At 34.7% G+C, this 19779-nt stretch overlaps 1 protein-coding gene across 3 annotated transcripts in view; it reads left to right on the top strand.

Annotated features, from left to right (window-relative positions):
* The first annotated feature begins 333 nt into the window (after positions 1-333).
* The window catches only part of LOC111044364 (zinc finger protein 23), a 35246-nt gene continuing 15800 nt past the window's right edge, over positions 334-19779 (top strand). The window contains exons 1-2 of one of the 3 annotated variants that reach the window (XM_039442336.1): positions 13892-14259; positions 17416-17555. In XM_039442336.1, coding sequence (XP_039298270.1) covers positions 17492-17555 — 64 coding nt within the window. In that variant the 5' untranslated portion in view covers positions 13892-14259; positions 17416-17491. Of the gene's footprint in view, positions 493-13891; positions 14260-17415; positions 17556-19779 lie in introns of those variants that run through there. The other 2 variants (XM_039442338.1, XM_039442337.1) reach the window with 2 other exon arrangements.

Below are 19779 nucleotides of genomic sequence, written 5' to 3'. Positions count from 1 at the left end.
TAGGTTATCTTGAAGATGTTCACTTCACAAAAGTTTCATTCCTCAATTCTCCTCAAAAATATATTTTCAATTTTTGATGCTTGAAAACCAAACATAAAAATATTTCACATTATTATGATGAATAATATACAGTATTTATATTATATCTATTGGTTCGTAGTGAGAAGCGAGGGATAGTCAAGGACGATTCCAATAATATCCTCATTGCATATAGCAAATCACACTGCTCCGTATCTTATATTCTGAAGTAGATACACAGTCCGTTACTATTCTGTATCATTGTGAGTGTTGGAGCTTCCTACTTGCAAGGACTAGGACTCTTGCATTGGAATCAGTCAATCAGAACCCTTCCTTCATCTAGATTCTAGAGGGGGAAGGAATTTGGCTTGCACAAGAACAACCAAGTCGTCACTCGGCACTTGCGTATTGTGTAGTTCAGTTGGTTTGGTCCAGACGTCCAGTGAGTAAAGGATTCCTTCTTTCGTTTCAATTGTAAGTTTAATATTATTTTACTGCATGCCATCATTTAAATTTAATGCAGATTATTCCTTCTTTCGCGAACTAATCGAGGGTTGAAATAGTTTGAATTAACGTATTTGCTCTCAAACCACGTGCAAGCAATAATGGCTACTGTGCACAGACAGGGTTTTCGAAAAAATGGAAACAATATTAAGACATGAAAAATGGTCTGTCTATTGCTCACATTGTCGCCGTTGTTTATTTTGGTTTCATTTTACTACCAAATAATACGGTAATTCACGTTTTATCATTAATTAATTGAATTTTTGTAATACAATACGCGGAGTAATACGTACATACGCGGAGGGATTTTGATCAGGCTGCTTTTGAATTTGTGAAATGTATTTGAATCCATGTCGCTAAAAAGGATACTACAGTAGCCTATTTGTTTTCATTGATATCGTATCTATTTATTCTAAATCTCTAATATAAACAATATAAATCTTCTAATACTGTGCAAACCACTAACGTAAGCATTATGAAGAGAAAACCTTGAAGGTTAATTATATCTAGAAAATAGATTACTTTTAAGTTATCTGGTAGATGAACCGGTAGGAAATATTCCTAGGAGTATTCCGTATTCTCCACTTCATCATTAATTGAGAAATTCTGAAATCAAGAGTAGATTATTAATATTACAAACTCTTGGATATGAAACTGTGAAGCTAGTTCCTTGCCATCAATCCCATGATACACTTGCAATGTCTGAAGTAAAGATGGAGGCAGCCTTTCTCTAAGTTATTTTTTATTTAAATTATAAACTTGAACCTCGACGATCCGGTTTATCATCTCTTATCCTTTTTCTTCTTAAATTGTTACTGCCTTTTGCTACGTAATTTTTCAATTACATTTCACCACAGAATTTAGCATATTATAGAAGTTTTTTCTGATTACACTTGAATTTCGATTATCGGGCTTCTGCTAATCCAGCGTATCGGTTATACTTTTTCTTCTTAAATAATTTGTTACTGCTGTAAGTGTGAAATTGAGTGGGTATTAATGTAGTTGTTTTTTGTGTGTCTTCTTCTCAGGTTATTGAACTGAATGAACTTTGATTCGTACTTTAAGTTTTTGTGTGAGAATAATAATTGACCCGAGTAAGTCAGAAAACTGCGTTCATGAGTGAATGAAAGATTTAGGTGTTTTATTGTTGATGGAATTGTTTTGATGTGTAATATATTAATATAATTAATTATTATTTGTTGAGATAATAGAGGAAGAAAATTATTAGTTAAGGCATGATAGTGGTTTAAGAGGGAGATCGAACAGTTTTGCTGTGGTCTGCGTCTCCTGGAAGAGATTGGACCTCTCTCACTCTCTCTCTCATAGGGTTTGAGATTTTCAACCCACCTAGTTAAAGAGGGCCTCTTCCAGGGTCGTATAGGCAGAACTGGGCCGACTTCCTTCCTATATTTAAGTATATGTCCTAACTGGTAGGGCCCGCTACCAAAGCCGCCACAGCCAGTTCCGTTACTCTGTCTTTTTATATTTTTAATTTCTTACATTTTTCATTTAAATTCCACTCAAACCTCAATTATCCGGTTCTTGCTAATCTGGCTTATCGATTCTACTTCTTATTTTTTTCTTAAATTGAAGACCTTCACAACAACATTTTTAATTTAAATTACATGTCAACCTCGATTATCCGGCCCATCGGTTTTTCTTCTTAACTTGTTACTACCTTTATTTACGTAACTTTCCATTATTATATTAAACTGAAACATCGATTATCCGGCTCCTTCTAAGTCGACTTATCGGTTCTTCTTGCTTTCTACTTTTTGTTCTTAGTATTACTTATGTTTACGAAGCTTTTCACGTGGATTCCATTTAAACCTTGATTATCCACTCCTGCCAAACCAGTTTATCAGTTCTACAGCTTATTTTTCCTAAATTGAAGACTTTGATAACATAATTTATATTCAAATCTCATATTTCAAAAGTTAGAATGGTGTGATACGATGCCTTGAGCAATCCTATGTTTCCCTGTTTTTCTTTACATGTTGAAAACGTTTCTCAGCGTTTACAAGAATTTTAAACTTGTTATCACAAACCTGCTACATAGGAACCGGTCATCTTGCATGGAGTCATGCTACTCACTCTACGAATTAAATTGTTTTAATAAAAAAAATTCTATAACTGTAACAGTAGCTAATATAAAGAAGGGACTTATTGGAATTTCCTAGATTCTATTTTCACATCTGTGGTCCATTACATTATTCATAGACCTTTCAAATGAGAAAAAATCAAATAAGATACCTTATTACCTATCAATGATTAACAAATAACATCTTTATTGGCAAAAAATTGCGTCTGAAATCGAAATGAAAAAGGTTTTACCGGTAGAATCTGACTCTGTCTTAGGATTAGGCAAGGACTCTCACCAGTGAACGCTTTCCAATACTCTTTCCATAAATAAATGAAATAAAATAAATAACAAGTTTATTGCTTTCTTAAACAATTACAAAAATCAAAAGCTATATACAATTCAAAAGGCAATAATCAGCAGATGCTGGGGTATAATTATCCTTTTTCCATAGAAGGATAAAGAGTTGTACGAGTGCGTTTTGTAAAGTTTTCTTTCATCTTCTTCATTTCAATCCTTGCAGAGCCAGACTTGTTTGAATACGTTTTTCATTCTCTCCTCCCATTCCTTCGCATACTCTCCTGAATTCTTCGTCCCATCTGTACGGGGGCTTTCCTCTGCTTCTGCTCAGCGTGCGTGGGTGCCAGTCGAGTATTGTTTTGGTCCATCTTCCATCCGTTGTCCTTGCGATATGGCCTGCCCAATTCCATTTTCTCTCTATTATCATTCTACCTACATCTTCAATTTTTGTTTCATTTCTGATCCATATTTTGGTTTTCCTATCTATTCTTTTCACTGCTATCATTATTCTTTCCATCGATCTCACACTTGTTCTGAGTTTCTTGATTATTTTCTCATTGAAAGTCCACGTTTCGCAGCCGTATAGAATTACTGGTAGAATACATGTTTGAAGTAGGCGTCTCTTTCTATGGGATTATTAGATCTGAAGAGATAGCTGTATTTCTTGAACATTGACCAACCTATTGCCACTCTTCTAGTAATCTCTCCCCATTGTCCATCTCTCCCTATTCTCTGTCCTAAGTAGATGAAGTGTTCAACTGCTTCTATCCTTCCGTCTTCGGTCTCTCGTTACTTTCACTGTTATAAATCATTACTTTTGATTTAACAAAATTTACTTTCAATCCAACCTTTTTTGTTACTTCAATCATTTCTTTCATCATTCTACATACTTCTTCGGTGCTATTTCCTATAATAACAATATCATCGGCGAATTTCAATGTATTCAATTTCACCCCATTGATGACCCGCTGAATTCTATAAAAGAGCCCCTTTAGAATTTAAAGAGTTGATGTGTAAATTTTTTAATGAAGTTTACAATAAAGGAGTATGTCCGGTAGCTTTTAAAAAATCAATAATATTTCCCCTGCATAAGAAAGGAGACTCTAAAGACCCAAATAATTATAGGGCTATTTCATTTGTGAACTCAATGTACAAAGCTTACGTAGGTATCCTCTTGAAAAGGTTAGAAGAATGAGTGAAATTAAGGAACATTATTGCGGAGAACCAAGCAGGTTTCAGGGCGGGGTACTCATCCATAGATAACATATTTGTATTACAGAGTTTAATTAAGTATTATACTAACGTGAGACATAAGAAAGTTTATTGTTTTTTTGTTGATTTCAAGGCCGCGTTCGACTTTATAGATAGGGATGCTCTCGTGTATAAACTATTAGAGATAGGAGTTTCAAATAAATTTGTCCGCATGATCAAAGCCTTATATGAAGATACGTTCTCAGTTATATGGTGTGATAAGGGCGTAACAGAAGATATCAGGCTTGTAAGCGGATTAAAACAGGGTTGTTTGGTATCCCCAATTTTATTCAATCTTTTCACATATGATATCTGTGAGAGTTTAGGCGGAGGCTTGATGGTAGGAGAATCAAAAATAAATTCACTTTTATATGCGGATGATTTAGTTCTCTTAGCTGATAACGTAAATGTAATGCAGAGTATGATCAACAGGCTGGAGCAATATTGCAACCGATGGAACTTAGTTTTGAACAGGGAAAAATCCAAAATGATGGTGTTTAGGAGGGGTGGTAGATTGAGTAGAAGTGAGAGATGGCATTACGGTGGGGAAGCTATTGAAGTAGTAAATGAATATAAATATTTAGGAATTACGCTTACACCCACCTTGTCACTAGCAACACATTTTGTGAGTATCAATATTACTGACGCAGAAGAAGAGTGGTTGGTATAAAGATTGGAGAAAATTATTTTATGAATTTAATGAAGAGTGGGTAGATCCCATGAACCAACCAGATCTTTGGGGAAGAGGATGCGAAAAGATTGTGGGCAGGATACGTAATAAATTTCAAGGTTTATGGTGGGACAGGGCAGCAACTTCTCAGTTTCATCAAATTTACTTTAATTTAGGAAGGAATGGATTGCAATCAGGTTATATAAATGACAATAATAAAAGAAGAATGATCAGCATTATTTTTAGGGCGAGGGGAGCATTATTGCCATTGAATTTTAGAGTGGATCGTGGAGAAAATAGTTACATTATGTTCTTTATGCAACAGTGGTGAGGTGAAGACACCTATCATTTTATTGGAAGATGTAAAGCCTTATCGGAATTCCGAGTAAAATGGTTCGGCTGCTCGGCTATGACTAATGAAATGGTACATGAGTATTTGAATGGCGAGAATTGGAAATGCTTAATAGGTTTTTTGACATCAGCACAGAAATATAGAGATTTTCTTGTAAGGGAATTTAATTTTTAAAGATAAAATTAGACTTGGTTTACATAATATTATCGATTTATCTATGTTATATATCGGTTTATTTATATTTATAGTATAAGATTAATCTTCTGTAGCTATTAACTTTTATGATATGATTGTATAGGTAAAATTTTCCTTGTCTTTTCTTTTTCTATGGCCCTATGGTAGGAGATAATGATGCTTCATATGTAATTTAAGTTTTTTCTCAGTGTAATATATTAGATAATTTATGTGATTTACAATACATATGTGTACATTTACAATTATACATGTGTAATTTAGGTTCAATTTGAGTTGCCATACATTGAATTTATTCATTCATTTATTCTCTTGTTATTGTTCATTAAGTTACTTACTCACCATGTCAGATATTCTATTTTAAATTTATTTCATAGTGCTGGCAAATGATCCGAGGAATGCTTTTTCAGTTGTTGCTGAAATTATTATCGAATAATGAATGATGTTTTTCAAAAGTGTAGTGATAATTAGTTTAGGACAGATAAGGATGAAGCTGCTGGGGGTTGCTTTTGGTCTTCGATAACAGTTTTGGTTTACGTTTGTTGTTTCATCAATTATATTCAGAAGTAGAATCCGAATTATTTTTGGGAGAATTTTCTATCAAGATTAGATAGTAGAAACTACTCAACTCTGGCTGACGGCTTCGGCTAAGCTTATCGAATTTGAGCTAATAATACAATTTTTTATTTGTTGTTCTGTTACACTAGTGACATTACTGATTACTTGTGAAATGTATCTTTTGTTTCCTGAAATAAATTCGTTTATCTATCTATCTATCTATCTATATACTGTTTTTTAAATGGAACCCCTACTTAAAATAACTTTTAGTTGAGTTATTTCTCGTGATTTTTGGTAAATTTAATAACTTTCTCAAAAATTGATACTCTCAGAAAATTTTCATTCTATTCGACAAACAATACAATGGAGAATTCATCCTCAAAATTTCAGGGATTTATCTCTTACCGAATTTGAAATGACCTTTCCCAAAAATTTAAACTCTATGAGCTCATATCTCAAAAAGTAATGATCGGAGAAAAAATGTTTTCCTGTGAAAACATTTTCATTTTGATAGCTTGATTCTCAAATCAAAAAACTTTAAAAATTGTCACCAGTGAAAAGTTTTTTTAGCATTTGCACAGCCTTATAGTGATTTAATGATTTAATCGAATAAATAAAAAATTTTAATCGAATAAAAAAATTGATAATTTTTTAGTACTTGCGAAGCATTTAATTAAATTAAATTTAATTAAATTTGAGGGCGCTGAATCCGAATCTGAAATCACGATTTGTCTATCTTCATTTTTCCGCAATTTAAGTTTACGACCACCATTCAGAGAGAATAGAAATGATGAATTCTCCGAATTCTCTCTCATCTTATTCTAGTCGCAGAGTCGATTCATACTATTAAATTTTTCGTTCGCTATCATTTTTATTGCCTGCCACTGTCTGAGGTGACAAACAATAATAATTATAAAATAAATAGTGATTGAAATGAACAGTCGACAACCCCGTCTGCATTCAATATTTTTGAAGTATTTTCCTCGTTTGTTAGAAACGTTGAGCGTAATGAAAACATAAATTATTATTCCCTTGCTCTATTGCACATTCTTTTCAACGAGGAATTTATTTCGTTCACATGGGAGCGGAGAGACTTTATCTAAATCAACTATCTCACATCACATCTGCGAAATGTATACAAGACGAGGTCATTGGCTCATTGACTTCTCAGTAGATTGGAGTAGATTTTTAGTTCTGTTGAGTTAGTGAGTAAATGAGTGCCCAATAGCATTTTTCTCTTATCGATAAGTAGAAGATGTTATGTTCCAACTTTATTCGAAATTTTTGATTTCAAAAGCGGTGCTCCAGCTCGTTTTATATTTCTCCCAGATTCCCAAATTTCATAATTTATCATCTCCTTTTACTTTTCCAAATTGCTGTTCAGAAGTTCTACTTTCACGTTTTACTTCTCTTCTATTTTCCCTTCTTCTTATCCTTGTTATCCTTATCAAACTAAACTTCTCTTACTTTTACACCACCCCCTCCTCCTCTTTCTCATCCATCCCCTTCCTCCTCTTCTTCGTCTTTCTCTTATTCCTCCTTCCTTTCCACCTCCTCCTTCTCCACCAACACCTCTCCTCCTCTTCCTCTCACTGCTGCTACTCCTCCTCCTTCTTATCACACTTTTATCACAAATATCCCCCTTCTCCTACTCACACTCCTCACCCTTCTTTTCCTTTTCCTTCTCCTCCTCTTCCTCTTCCTCCTCACCCTCCCGTCCATCCATCTTTTCTCTCTCCTCCTCCTCCTCCTCCCTATCAACTTCTTCTCCTCCACTTCTTACTCCTCCTCACCATCACACTGTTCCCCACACTCTCCCTCTTTATTTTTCTCACATCTATTTCCCCATATTCATCACATTCTCTTACTTTTCTATCTCCTTCTATATTCTTTCCGGTTTAGTTTTTTCAAACCTCATTATCATCCCTAGCTTCTTTAAGGCTGTTCAGTACACTTTTTTTATTTGAATTGGATAATCTTTTTCATTATAATTGTTAAGATCATTATAAGAGTGAGAAAAAGTGGCAACTGAAATTTTTAAGTGGTCCGATAAGCGAGTTTTGGGTTGTTGAAGTGCTAACTCCGTTTTCTTTCCAGATCATGAACGGTTTGGAATTTTGTTATATTATATATTATTGGCATTGTTCTAATATGCGTTTTCTCGCGATTGATGCCAAAATAAACAAGTTATCGAATTTACAAAAAATGTTACTTTATTATTTATGAACGATATAGGGAATAAAATGTTTTAGTTTGGTAGGATACATTTTTTGAACTTTTAAGAGAAGTTCTGTTAAAATAGTCGAAACCGTTTTATGATCTGGAAAGAAAACGGAGTTGCACTTCAACAACCCATAACTCGCTTATTAGACCATTTGAAAACACTTGAAAATTTCAGTTGCCACTTTTTCTCACTGTTATAATGATCTTATACTGATTACTATTCAGTTGTTACTTGGAAATGTTCCTTATTGAATTCAATAGGCAAGCAGTTTCAGAATGAGTTTGTACGTCTCGCAAGTGATTCCTGCATGTATACATAGAATACAACAAATATCACCAAGCAAAACTCTGATCTACTGTCCAGTCTTCAACTTATGGCATTCAAAACTTCAGATTGAAACTTTATACTCTTAAATTTTTGTTTATCCATGTAATGTGAATTGTAGGAATAATTCTATTTGTCACTGTTCTCTTTTGAATAACTATTCATTAATTTGTAACTATACTCTTTTGATTAATTATGATTGATCAAAGTTGTTCTTGATTTTCTTATATAGTATTTTCTTCTAATATGAAATGTAAAGGGTTGTGTGGCAGCGAGTCCTGAGGCCCGCCGCAAAGTAGACCCACGCTAATCCACGAAGTTACAAATTAATGAATAGTTTTTCAAAAGAGAACAGTGACAAATCAATGTAGAATTATTCCTATAATTCACATTTCATGGAAAAATATAAGAGTAAAAAGTTTCAATCTGGAGTTTTGAATGCCATAAGTTGAAGACTAATCAGTAGATCAGAGTTTTTCTTGATATTTGTTGTATTCTATGCATACATGCAGGAATCACTAGCGAGACGTACAAACTCATTCTGAAACTGCTTGCCTATTGAATTCAATAAGGAACATTTCCAAGTAACAACTGAATAGTAATCAGTATAAGATCATTATAACAGTGAGAAAAAGTGGCAACTGAAATTTTCAAGTGTTTTCAAATGGTCTAATAAGCGAGTTATGGGTTGTTGAAGTGCAACTCCGTTTTCTTTCCAGATCATAAAACTGTTTCGACTATTTTAACAGAACTTCTCTTAAAAATTCAAAAAATGTATCCTACCAAACTAAAACATGTCAGTTGAATTCAGAAAGAGAAATAGTTCATTTTTTAATTTTATGTTTGCAGTGATAGAAGTGACAACTCCAACAAGCTTTTCTTCTAATAATCGAATTCATAGAATGTGTGAAACAGTATCTGTGATTGTACTACTTCCCCGCCCATTTCAAGCTGATTTCAATGTTCAATAGGGTATTAGCTGTCGGGGAGCTTAGTTGTCGGGTACGATCACGAAACCAGACCCCTCATATGCCTATGCAGCAGGGGATTTACTGTCGGGGAGACTAGTTGTCGTGAGCCTGTGAGGAGCTTAGTTGTCGCCGACAGCTAGGCTCCTTCGTTCTAGTAGGGGATTTACTGTCGGGGAGACTAGTTGACGGCAATGCTATATTTTGCCAGGGGATTTACTGACGCCTGTGATCAAAATAGCGAGGAGACTAGTTGTCGGGGAGACAGGTTGGCGGCGACCCGTTTCAGATTCCTCACAAGCAAGTTTTATCATGCCTATCCACCATTTTCTCCACCTCCCTACCTATAAACAGAGCTGGTCACACGTGTGCTTTGTACCCAAGGTGGCCTCATCAAGCGATAAGAGTCAGGCTAGAAAATAAAAAGAAACCCATTTCCGTTCATCGTCGACCAGTCGTCCACTATTGGCTTGACGCCAATATTCTGTTTTCCAAAGCCTTGGAAAGGAGTTTTCTTTGAATATTTCAACTAGCTTACTGTAGTCTATGAAAATATTATTTTCACAATTTATTATCATCACACCATGATACAGCAGGGGTGCTCATAGTAGGGTGGGGGGGGGCATTATAACGCGTACCGAGTCATTGAAATTCTTGTTTTTTTTAAACAAATCTTTGGGGGTCTCAAAAAAGGTGGTATGTGTTGAACATCATATATGGTTATGCATATATTACGTATAGGATTGTCATGTTTATGAATAATCTTAGTAGTCTGAAATAATATAAAAAATAATATAAATTGAAATAAATAAAAATTGTTCGACTGCTCGATGAGTTATCAACATGATGTGGCGTTAACGACAGTTTCTGATGCACATAGGAAATCATCTTAGTAGGCAATCTCCTATTTTTTTCTTATCATGTCAGTTGGCACAGAAAATGAAAGAGTTCCTTGAAATGAATTCCTTCTACTTTGTGCAATTGGTTATAATCCAAATTATCTTCGAAATCTTCCTCTCCTTAGAATTTTTAACTCTTATTCTGTGATTAGGAATTCACATGAAACTCATTCTTCATCAATTTTCCAAGGCAGTGTTTAGACAGCGAGGTGTTCCTGACATGATTAACTTTATACTGGCATCAGTGTCAGGTCAATTTTGGAACAATATTTTATAAAATATTAGAAACAGATTCATTCTGAACTCATTTGAAGTAGTTAAACAATATTACATGAGAAGGAATGAATCAACATGACTGACGTTTTTTCGTGTCTTGTTATGCTGTTGTCTATCTGTTGTCTATGCTATCTAGTTAAAATTGGAAGGTGTGTTGAAAGCTTATCAGTTGGCTAGTTTGTGGGCAGGTGCTGCTGTGTGATTGATCAGTGGTCTTATTGGTTCATCTTGTTTGTGTATTTTTGGGAGGGCGTTGAGTCTGGGTGCTTGTGGGTTGATTTGTTTGGTATGTGTTACCCAACTCACACATATCAAACGAAAATAAAAGATGCCATCAACCAAACCAAGCACATAATCCCAAACAACCAGAAAAAGTTTCTTGAACAAATCAACTCACAAGCACCCAGACACAACGCCCTCCCAAAAATACACAAACAAGATGTACCAATAAGACCACTGATCAATCACACAACAGCACCTGCCCACAAACTAGCCAAATTACAAGATACATAAGAGACAACATAACTTTTCATAACCATACTGCAGTGTAAAACAACATTGATCTCACCACAAAACTTCAGAAAATCCAAGTACCACAAAACTCCACAATAGCTTCACTAGACATTTCAAATTTATACACCAATGTACCAATTCCCGAAACTGTAAAATTCCTTAAAACAATGCTGGAACAGAATAATACACCACCTGAACATATCAATGAAATTGTAAATCTCACTAACCTAGTCACCTCACAGAATTACTTCTGTTACAATAACCAATATTATTTCCAGCCAAACGGTCTCCCCATGGGGAGCCCCATTTCTTGCATTTTAGCTGAGATCTTCATCCACAACATTGAACAAAAACACGTTCTCAATCAGTTTGACAGAATCATCAGCTGGTTTAGATATGTTGATAATATTTCCATTTTATACAAAGGAAACACCAGGCAAACTGAAATATTTCACTCCAAACTGAACAAAATACACCCAAACTTGCACTTCACCATAGAACTGGAAAACAATAGTACTATCAATTCCTTGGACATCACCATATTTAAACAAAACTATACTTTCAAAATATACAGGAAACCTACCACAACTGACACAGTAATTCACAATACCTCCAACCACCCAACCCAATATAAACTTGCAGCTTTCCACCACATGATCAACAGACTATTGAATATCCCCATGACACAATTCGATTACAATCAAGAGCTCAACACGATCAAATTCATTGCCCAACAAAATGGATACTCATCCACTCTAGTCGACAACCTACTCCACAAAATAAGAACAAAATCATCAACCAAGAATATAATGGAAAATGACCAAAAATTCATCACACTCACATACTACAACAAAAAATCACAGAAAGTAGAATCATCTTTTAAGAAACTCAAATACAGAATCGCCTTCAAAACAACAAATTCACTGAGAAAATATTTCCAAAATTACCAAACAAACAAACAGAGATTTGAGCAACCAGGCATCTACAACTCACTTGGATACCTCATATAGAAAGTGTCTACTCCAAACTTAGTAGGGTTATATACCTTCTTCGAAGGCTCAGGGATTGTGTACCCGCACACTATTTAAGAATGTGCTATTTCGCTTTTTTTCAGAGTGTCTTTATGTACGAATTGGTCTTGTGGAGTTGTGCCCCAGATGTGCAAAGAGTGTTCTTACTACAGAAAAAGGCTATAAGAATTATATCAGGTGCAGCGTATTTGGAGCATTGCAGGCCATTATTCATAAAGGAAAAAGTTATGACAGTTTACAGTATGGTAGCTTTCAAACTCCTACTTCAAGTAAAGAAGGATATAGGATCATATAGATGCAGAGTTGACATCCATAGCCATAATACACGAAATAAGACAAAAATAGATGTACCTTACACAAGACTGAAAAAAGTATTAACTAGTCCTAATCATGTATCCTTGAAACTTTTCAATATTCTGCCAGACTCAGCCAGAAACTTGCCTTTAACAGTATTCCGACAAAAACTTGAAAACATTCTCTTACAGTTCCCACTATACTCGCTTTCTGATTTCCTCCAGCTGCCAGTAGAGAATCATTTTTTTAGAAACCATACGTGATAGTACTCTGTAGTCTTTTATATTTTTATGTGCTTATATTTAAATGATGCATTATGTACGTTGGATTATTTTATTCCTGATATCATTGTTTTATTGACTTTGTCAAAAATATCAGTGTTTGAAAATTGTGATTTTTCACGTGGTCTTCAAAGTTTTTCAGATCAATTTTAGATATTAAAGATGTTAAAAAGCGAGATTTATGAGCTTGATCTCATTACAAAATAGTGCTCTGCAACTTCTGCTTCTGTTAATATAGAAATAGAAGTTTTACAATGATTAATTACTTTTCCGGAATGGTATGCAAGTGTTGGAGGTTAGGCTTCCTCTACCTTGAACTACTTTACTTTGAATATTTGCTAAAATAAATTAGTAAAATATAATTAAGCTCTCAAATAATAATCCAGATAGTTTGTTTTTATAGAGTGATGATTAATTTCTTTCGGAATTGCGTTATTGATAAAGATTTTCCAAGATTTCCACTAATGTGTTTGGTGAGGCTAGTTTTTCTTTTTTAATTTCCATTTTCCTCTCCATAATCATGATTTTCCAAGGAAATATTGAGCTAGTCGTGACATAGGCTCCCTTTCCGGCGAGTAACTACCAGTTGGTCGGTGGAAAATACATAAAACGTCTTGTGAAATATTTCCTTATTATTCATTTTATCTACTCTATCATTGATTATTATGACTACACTTATTCAACATAGAAGATGTTCGTACATGCAAGTACTTTTTTTTTGCTAGGTTTAATTCTGGTGATTTTTTATAATTTTTAATTTTAAGTTCTGCTTTGATTATTATGATCAACATAAATTATTAAACAATCATAAATACACTTATTCAACATAGAAGATGTTCGTACATGCAAGTACTTATTATTTTTGAGAGGTTTAATTCTCGTGATTTTTTATAATTTTTCATTCCAAGTTCTGCTTTGACTCTATACTGGAGAATAGATCAGCTTGAATAATACTGCATTGTGCACCAGTGTCTATTAATGCTCGCACTTTCTTACCGTACAGATTACATTCGATAAATGCTTGAAATTGTTTTAATTCGTTTTCTTCATGTCCTGTATCTTCTTCTAATAAGTCAGCGATTATCTCGTCTCTGAATATGGTTCTCAATTTCATGGGGGTGGAACTTTCGTCCTCTGGGAAAATATCTGATTGATTTATTTAGTAGTTTGGAGCTAGTAGCGGTTTCGTTATCATTCGAAATAGGTTCAAAATTATTTCTTCTTTCGTAGTAGGCCTGTTTATCGGTTTCATTAATCAAGGGTTGGCTATCTCTGTTCCGCAGTGGTCTCTTTCCAAAAGCCGTTATTTCCGATAAAGTATTACAGTCTGTTTCAATTTCTTTTTCGTTACCAGTAGTTTCATTTGAGCAATCCGACTGTTCACAATGCTTTTTGATGCGCGTACGTTTTCGATTTCTTATACGCGAACATCGGTAACTCGCGTGTGATGTGTGATTGTTGTTCTTTTCATGAAAAATGTATTCTCTTTCCCGTACTCTATTTGGAGTATTTTCTTTAAAACGAGTGTGTTTCCTCTTCTTTGCTTCAGACTCTTCATCACTGTTTTGTTTTCTAAATTCTATTTCCTTAATACTATCAACAACCCCTACACAATCGACATTATTCACACAATCTACATTCATTATACCTTCGGTTTTTTCTCTCTTCCGATTACTCTCAGTTATCTCTCTTTCATTATAAGTACTATACAGCTTACTAGGCCTGAATAACTTCATTTGATTAATTTCGTAATCCTTAGTACAAGTTTCAGACATCTCCGAATCATCATAATTATTGTTTATGTTATCTCCCACATTTGCGTCTGGTTGAATGATAGCACTCGATTTCGGCGTAATTCTCTCGATTGTTTCTTCTTCTATCGGTACTATCCTTTCCTTTAGTTGTCAGATATTCTTCATTGGTGTCCCTGAATTTGAATTCTTGCTACATGGATTGTTGTTGCTGGGGTCGCTGCTGTGAGGGTGGCTCGGTCGCGCATCACTCGGCTTCGGGCTCTGTGGCGGGTTTGGCGAGTGTGTCTGCTTGATGGCGTGGGAACCTCCATCTCTCACATGCTGACTCTCATGAAATCTGCGTTGATTGTCGCGGTGTTGTTGGCGTTGTTCCTGCAGTCTCTGATGCTGCTGCTGGCGCTGGTCCTGCTGTCGCGGCTGTTGCTGCTGCTGCTGCTGTCGCGGTCCGTCTCCTCCCTCATACGTCCTTCGGCCTGCTTCCTGCCTGCTAGGCTCCAATCTACGAGGCTCCCATCCACTTGGCTCCCATCTACGAGGCTCCCATCTGCGACTCTCAGGATACGTGCTGTTTGCTTCTCTGATGCCTGCTTCTCCCATGCCTGCTGATAACCGCTCGTTGTTGTTGGTTGCGTCGAGTCTTTTGTGATTGACTCGTGGGTTGTTGTCGTTTATTGTTTGAATTCTATTCAGACAATCTTCCAAGTCACGCAGATTATTGATTTGAGGACAAGAGAGTGCTAGCTGAACGTTGTAAGGGAATTTCTGTGTTATTATCTGAACTAAATTAATTTCGGAAAGCGGGTTATCTAATAAAGAGTTGAAATATTTTATTTCTGCTGCAAAATCTCTATATGTATCTGTTCTACTATTGAAACTGCAAGTTATTATCTTGTTTAAAACAGTTTGTTGTTTTGATAAGGACCAGAATCGGTCTAGGAATGCCTTAGTGAAGTCACCCAAATTATTAAAATCCTCCATACGACTTCTAAAGAATGTTAGAGCTTCGCCTCTGAGGTGCTGAGCCACAAGCTGCAGACGCCAGATTTTCCATGGTATTGTTTGAAGTTCATTTATAGCTATGATTTGATTCATGAATTCTTTTGGTTGCGGGGTTTTCGGGGTATTATCAAATTGACCTAGATTTGCTAACAGATTGGATGTACCCCATATCTCGTATCCATTAGGTGATTTTTCCTTCACTAGTTAATTGATAAGACAGGTTTCTTTTATTTTAGTAATTTCGGCATGTGTTTCGTTAATCTGACTTTGTAAATGAACGCGAACGTTTACCATTTCCTGTTCTTTAATCTGACTTATCTTTTCATTTATCTCTATGATTGCTTGCCTATTCTCTGAAATTTTCTCGGAATGCTCTTCAAACTTAGCTGAGAACTGAGCTGTTACTTGTTGAGTACTATTTTTAATCTCTTCAGTTAAATTCCTATGACTAAGCTGCATAGCAAAAAGACTCTTCATTGATTCGGCTAGACTTTTTAAAGTAACTTCATTATCGTCTTTATTACTAGCTCGAGGAGAACTAGCAGAATTTCTTATTAAAGTGGGAGAAACATGAGTTTCACTAGATTCGGATTTGTTTCCTTCAACTTGTGTTGATGATAAGAGGGCCAAACTTTCTCTACTGAATTCATTGTTTGGTAATCTATCTTGAAATTCGGATTCGGCATTATTATTATTATCAGCCATCTTTTTAGATTAACCTTTCCTATTCTATAAACTCCAGGTAATATTATTATCAAAACTAAAATCAATTTCAGGGCACTAATAGCCACAATTACAATAACTGAAAGAATTTATCTTGGAAAATTTTAAACATAAAATTTCAAACACAAAAGTTCATGCAGCCAAATTACATTCCTATAAGAATCTCCAAACGTGCAAAATAAACATCAAACACAAAATAATACGAGAAATCTTAGACTACCTGTTTCTGTGGGAATAAACAAATTCAATATGCTTATGAATTCTGATAATCTGAGAATTTCTTTGAATATTTGAGTCAAAAATTATTATGACATTGATCTTTGATCTCCCGTATTGATAAATCATATACGGATTGTGACTAAACTGAGCGCAAATGAGTCGCCTCAAAAAATTGTTGTAAATAAATTAATTTAATGAAATTGAAAAAGATCTAATATTGACTTGTGCAATTTTTAATCAAACTTAATGCAACACTAGTTGGGCGCCATGTGTCAAAAATGGCCCACGTTAGTGGGTCATAGATGAAGAATTTTCGAGCCAAGAAGATAGCCTCTCATAGAGTCACTTATAATTTATGAAATAAAAATTCCTTTTAGAGATTTTGATCAACGTTTTAATTCAATTTTATAATCAGGGTGTGGATGTTTCGAATAAGTTTGATAATTTATTGCACTTTCAAGCTTTCATGAAATTAATTGAATGTTCTTTCCAAGGGTGTTCTTATGAATTTCTCAATTTACTATGGATATTTTATCAAAATGACCTGGTTTGTTTGAGCGATCGGGTTCAGCACAGAGGTCGTCTTTTGGCCGTGGTTGTCGGTGATGCCCTCAACGGCGGAGTTGGTCCAGTCTTGCAGCGTCGTCCTGGTCCCTGTGTAGGCTCCGTCAGATTCAGCACGTAGTGGTCCTCTTCACCGTTGTTTGATGCGCTCGTTGTCCGTTGTCCGTCTCGCCTCTCAGCCCAAGCACACGGATATTGTCTACATTGGCACACAGAAAACACTTGAGTTATGACATGAATAGTCTGGAGATTCAGAAATTTGGCTACTGACTGTCTCGAGCTGACGTCTCCACAGCTATTTATAATGTGTCGCCATTTTGACTAGCTTTTGGAGTTCATAAACATTTTAAGTTTTGAATCTCCATCACAATAATTCAGTTCAGTATTACAAATTTTAAGTTAGATTAAAATATTCCCACAGAAACTAACAGAGAGCAGATTTTTATTTTATTTAAACAAAAGGATGTGCAGGCTGCTTGAGTCAAGCTCCACTCAACATGTCTCGAACACAAAAAAACTACAAATACACTTTTTTGGGGCTTAGGAGTTTGAAATTTACAGGTAATGTACACCAAAATTCCTCCTTTCATGTGTGGTAATTTGTTTTGTAAGAATTTCTGCATTTTTAGAAATATCAGTGTTTGAAAATTGTGATTTTTCACGTGGTCTTCAAAGTTTTTCAGATCAATTTTAGATATTAAAGATGTTAAAAAGCGAGATTTATGAGCTTGATCTCATTACAAAATAGTGCTCTGCAACTTCTGTTAATATAGAAATAGAAGTTTTACAATGATTAATTACTTTTCCGGAATGGTATGCAAGTGTTGGAGGTTAGGCTTCCTCTACCTTGAACTACTTTACTTTGAATATTTGCTAAAATAAATTAGTAAAATATAATTAAGCTCTCAAATAATAATCCAGATGGTTTGTTTTTATAGAGTGATAATTAATTTCTTTCTTAATTGCGTTATTGATAAAGATTTTCCAAGATTTCCACTAATGTGTTTGGTGAGGCTAGTTTTTCTTTTTTAATTTCCATTTTCCTCTCCATAATCATGATTTTCCAAGGAAATATTGAGCTAGTCGTGACAACATATAAGGAGGAAACCTTAAATAGAGGTTTCCAATAGCATTGTTTGTGTCCTGAATGGAATGAAACTTTTATTTTATTATTCTGTTATTTTATTATGATGTATTTATAATGTATATTTTGACGTTTCCGATAGCATTGTTTGTATGCACTAAAGGAATAAAAATCATTCATTCAATTGAAATGTAATGATTGTAGTAAACTGTATATTGGACAGACTGGACGTGACATTCAAAGATACAAAGAGCACATCAGAGCCATTAATAAACCACCTAATATAGTCCAGGCGCTGGCTTACATTGGGCATACATGAGAGAGGCAGAAAATTTGACTTCGGATTATTGTTAGGGGGGTCTTTAGTGTATATGAAACTCGATGTCGTCACGTCCCAGGGTGGTCGACAGCTTGGGGGGGAGGGGGGTAAGTTGTAAAAAACGCGCGTTTATAAAATCGCCTGTCCTGCAGTTACTATTCATAGTACAGCTTTTATTTTTTCTAAATATTATGTACACATAACTGGCTTTCAATGTGGTCCTATACATTTTTGCGATAAACTGCATAGTTTTTCCTTAAAAAAATTAAATATCTCGAAAAATGTATTTTTTTATTATGGACTTTCTGTTATTTCTCGAATATTCAAGTAATTAGCCGACTTAGAGGAAAAGGCTCTCAATAAACGTTGTAGGCCGTTTCTTGCTGAATCCAATGATATATATAGTTTGGGGGTTACGATCATAGATGCGGCGGTGGGAGGGGGATAAGTAGCACTGTTACGCTGCGGCGCGGTCCTCCCCCATGATTAATGCGCGTAATGGCCTGTCTATCGCATCGCTCCTACTAGTCTATGCATTCAAATTATGTATTTCAGGAACGCTATCTTATGTATTTTCGGTCGCTGAACACGATTTTTCAACTCTCAAGCCTTAATAATTGATAATTCTCATCATAATATACTAATTATGGTCAAAATTACAAACTTCATCTCATTCTGCAAGGAAACTAAGAAATGACTGTTTGAAATAAACGAAACTTGGGTTTCAAGAAATATATAAGGATAGAATAAAGATAATATTTATATATGTTTATGTTCTATTGTTTTTATTTCAAATTGATTTATTGTGATGCGCTGCAGGCTAAATTATATTATTAATTGCACACTGCCCACGCTTACTTGATATAGTGGTCAGTTACTTTCCAAGAAATATTTGTGGAATTTCTTGGAAATAGAATTCATCATTTATTCATTATTATAATGATTTTGTTTAGTATGAAAATGTTAATCTTTCGTGAATCTTCAGTTTTTCGTGAACTTTTGAGAAATTTATCCAATATAATAATAGATATGTGTCAGATCAAAATGAAATGAAAATTTAAATATTCATTCATATTATTTTTAACAGTATTATTATAATGATATTTCACTAACTTTTGATTGATTTTTCCATTATGGTATTCCCGTTCAGACTGTTTTGAAATGGTAATAAGTTATTCAGTATCAAAATTTGGGATTCGAATAGTTTTGGGCCATGCCTGTTATTCTTTCCCAAACATATTTATATGATTTGTAATTTTATTCACAAATGAATGAATGAATGTATGTATTCCTGCACGTAGCTAATGGATGGATTATTCCTTTTTAGATTCTTGCATGTCACATTAATAAATCTCTGCCACAGATTTAGAAATCAAGTCTCG

This window comes from Nilaparvata lugens, chromosome X, assembly GCF_014356525.2.
Source record: "Nilaparvata lugens isolate BPH chromosome X, ASM1435652v1, whole genome shotgun sequence".
NCBI classification, from domain to species: Eukaryota; Metazoa; Arthropoda; class Insecta; order Hemiptera; family Delphacidae; genus Nilaparvata; species Nilaparvata lugens.
Note: the sequence above shows the minus strand (reverse complement) of the source record. Positions and strands in the feature narration are given on the sequence as shown.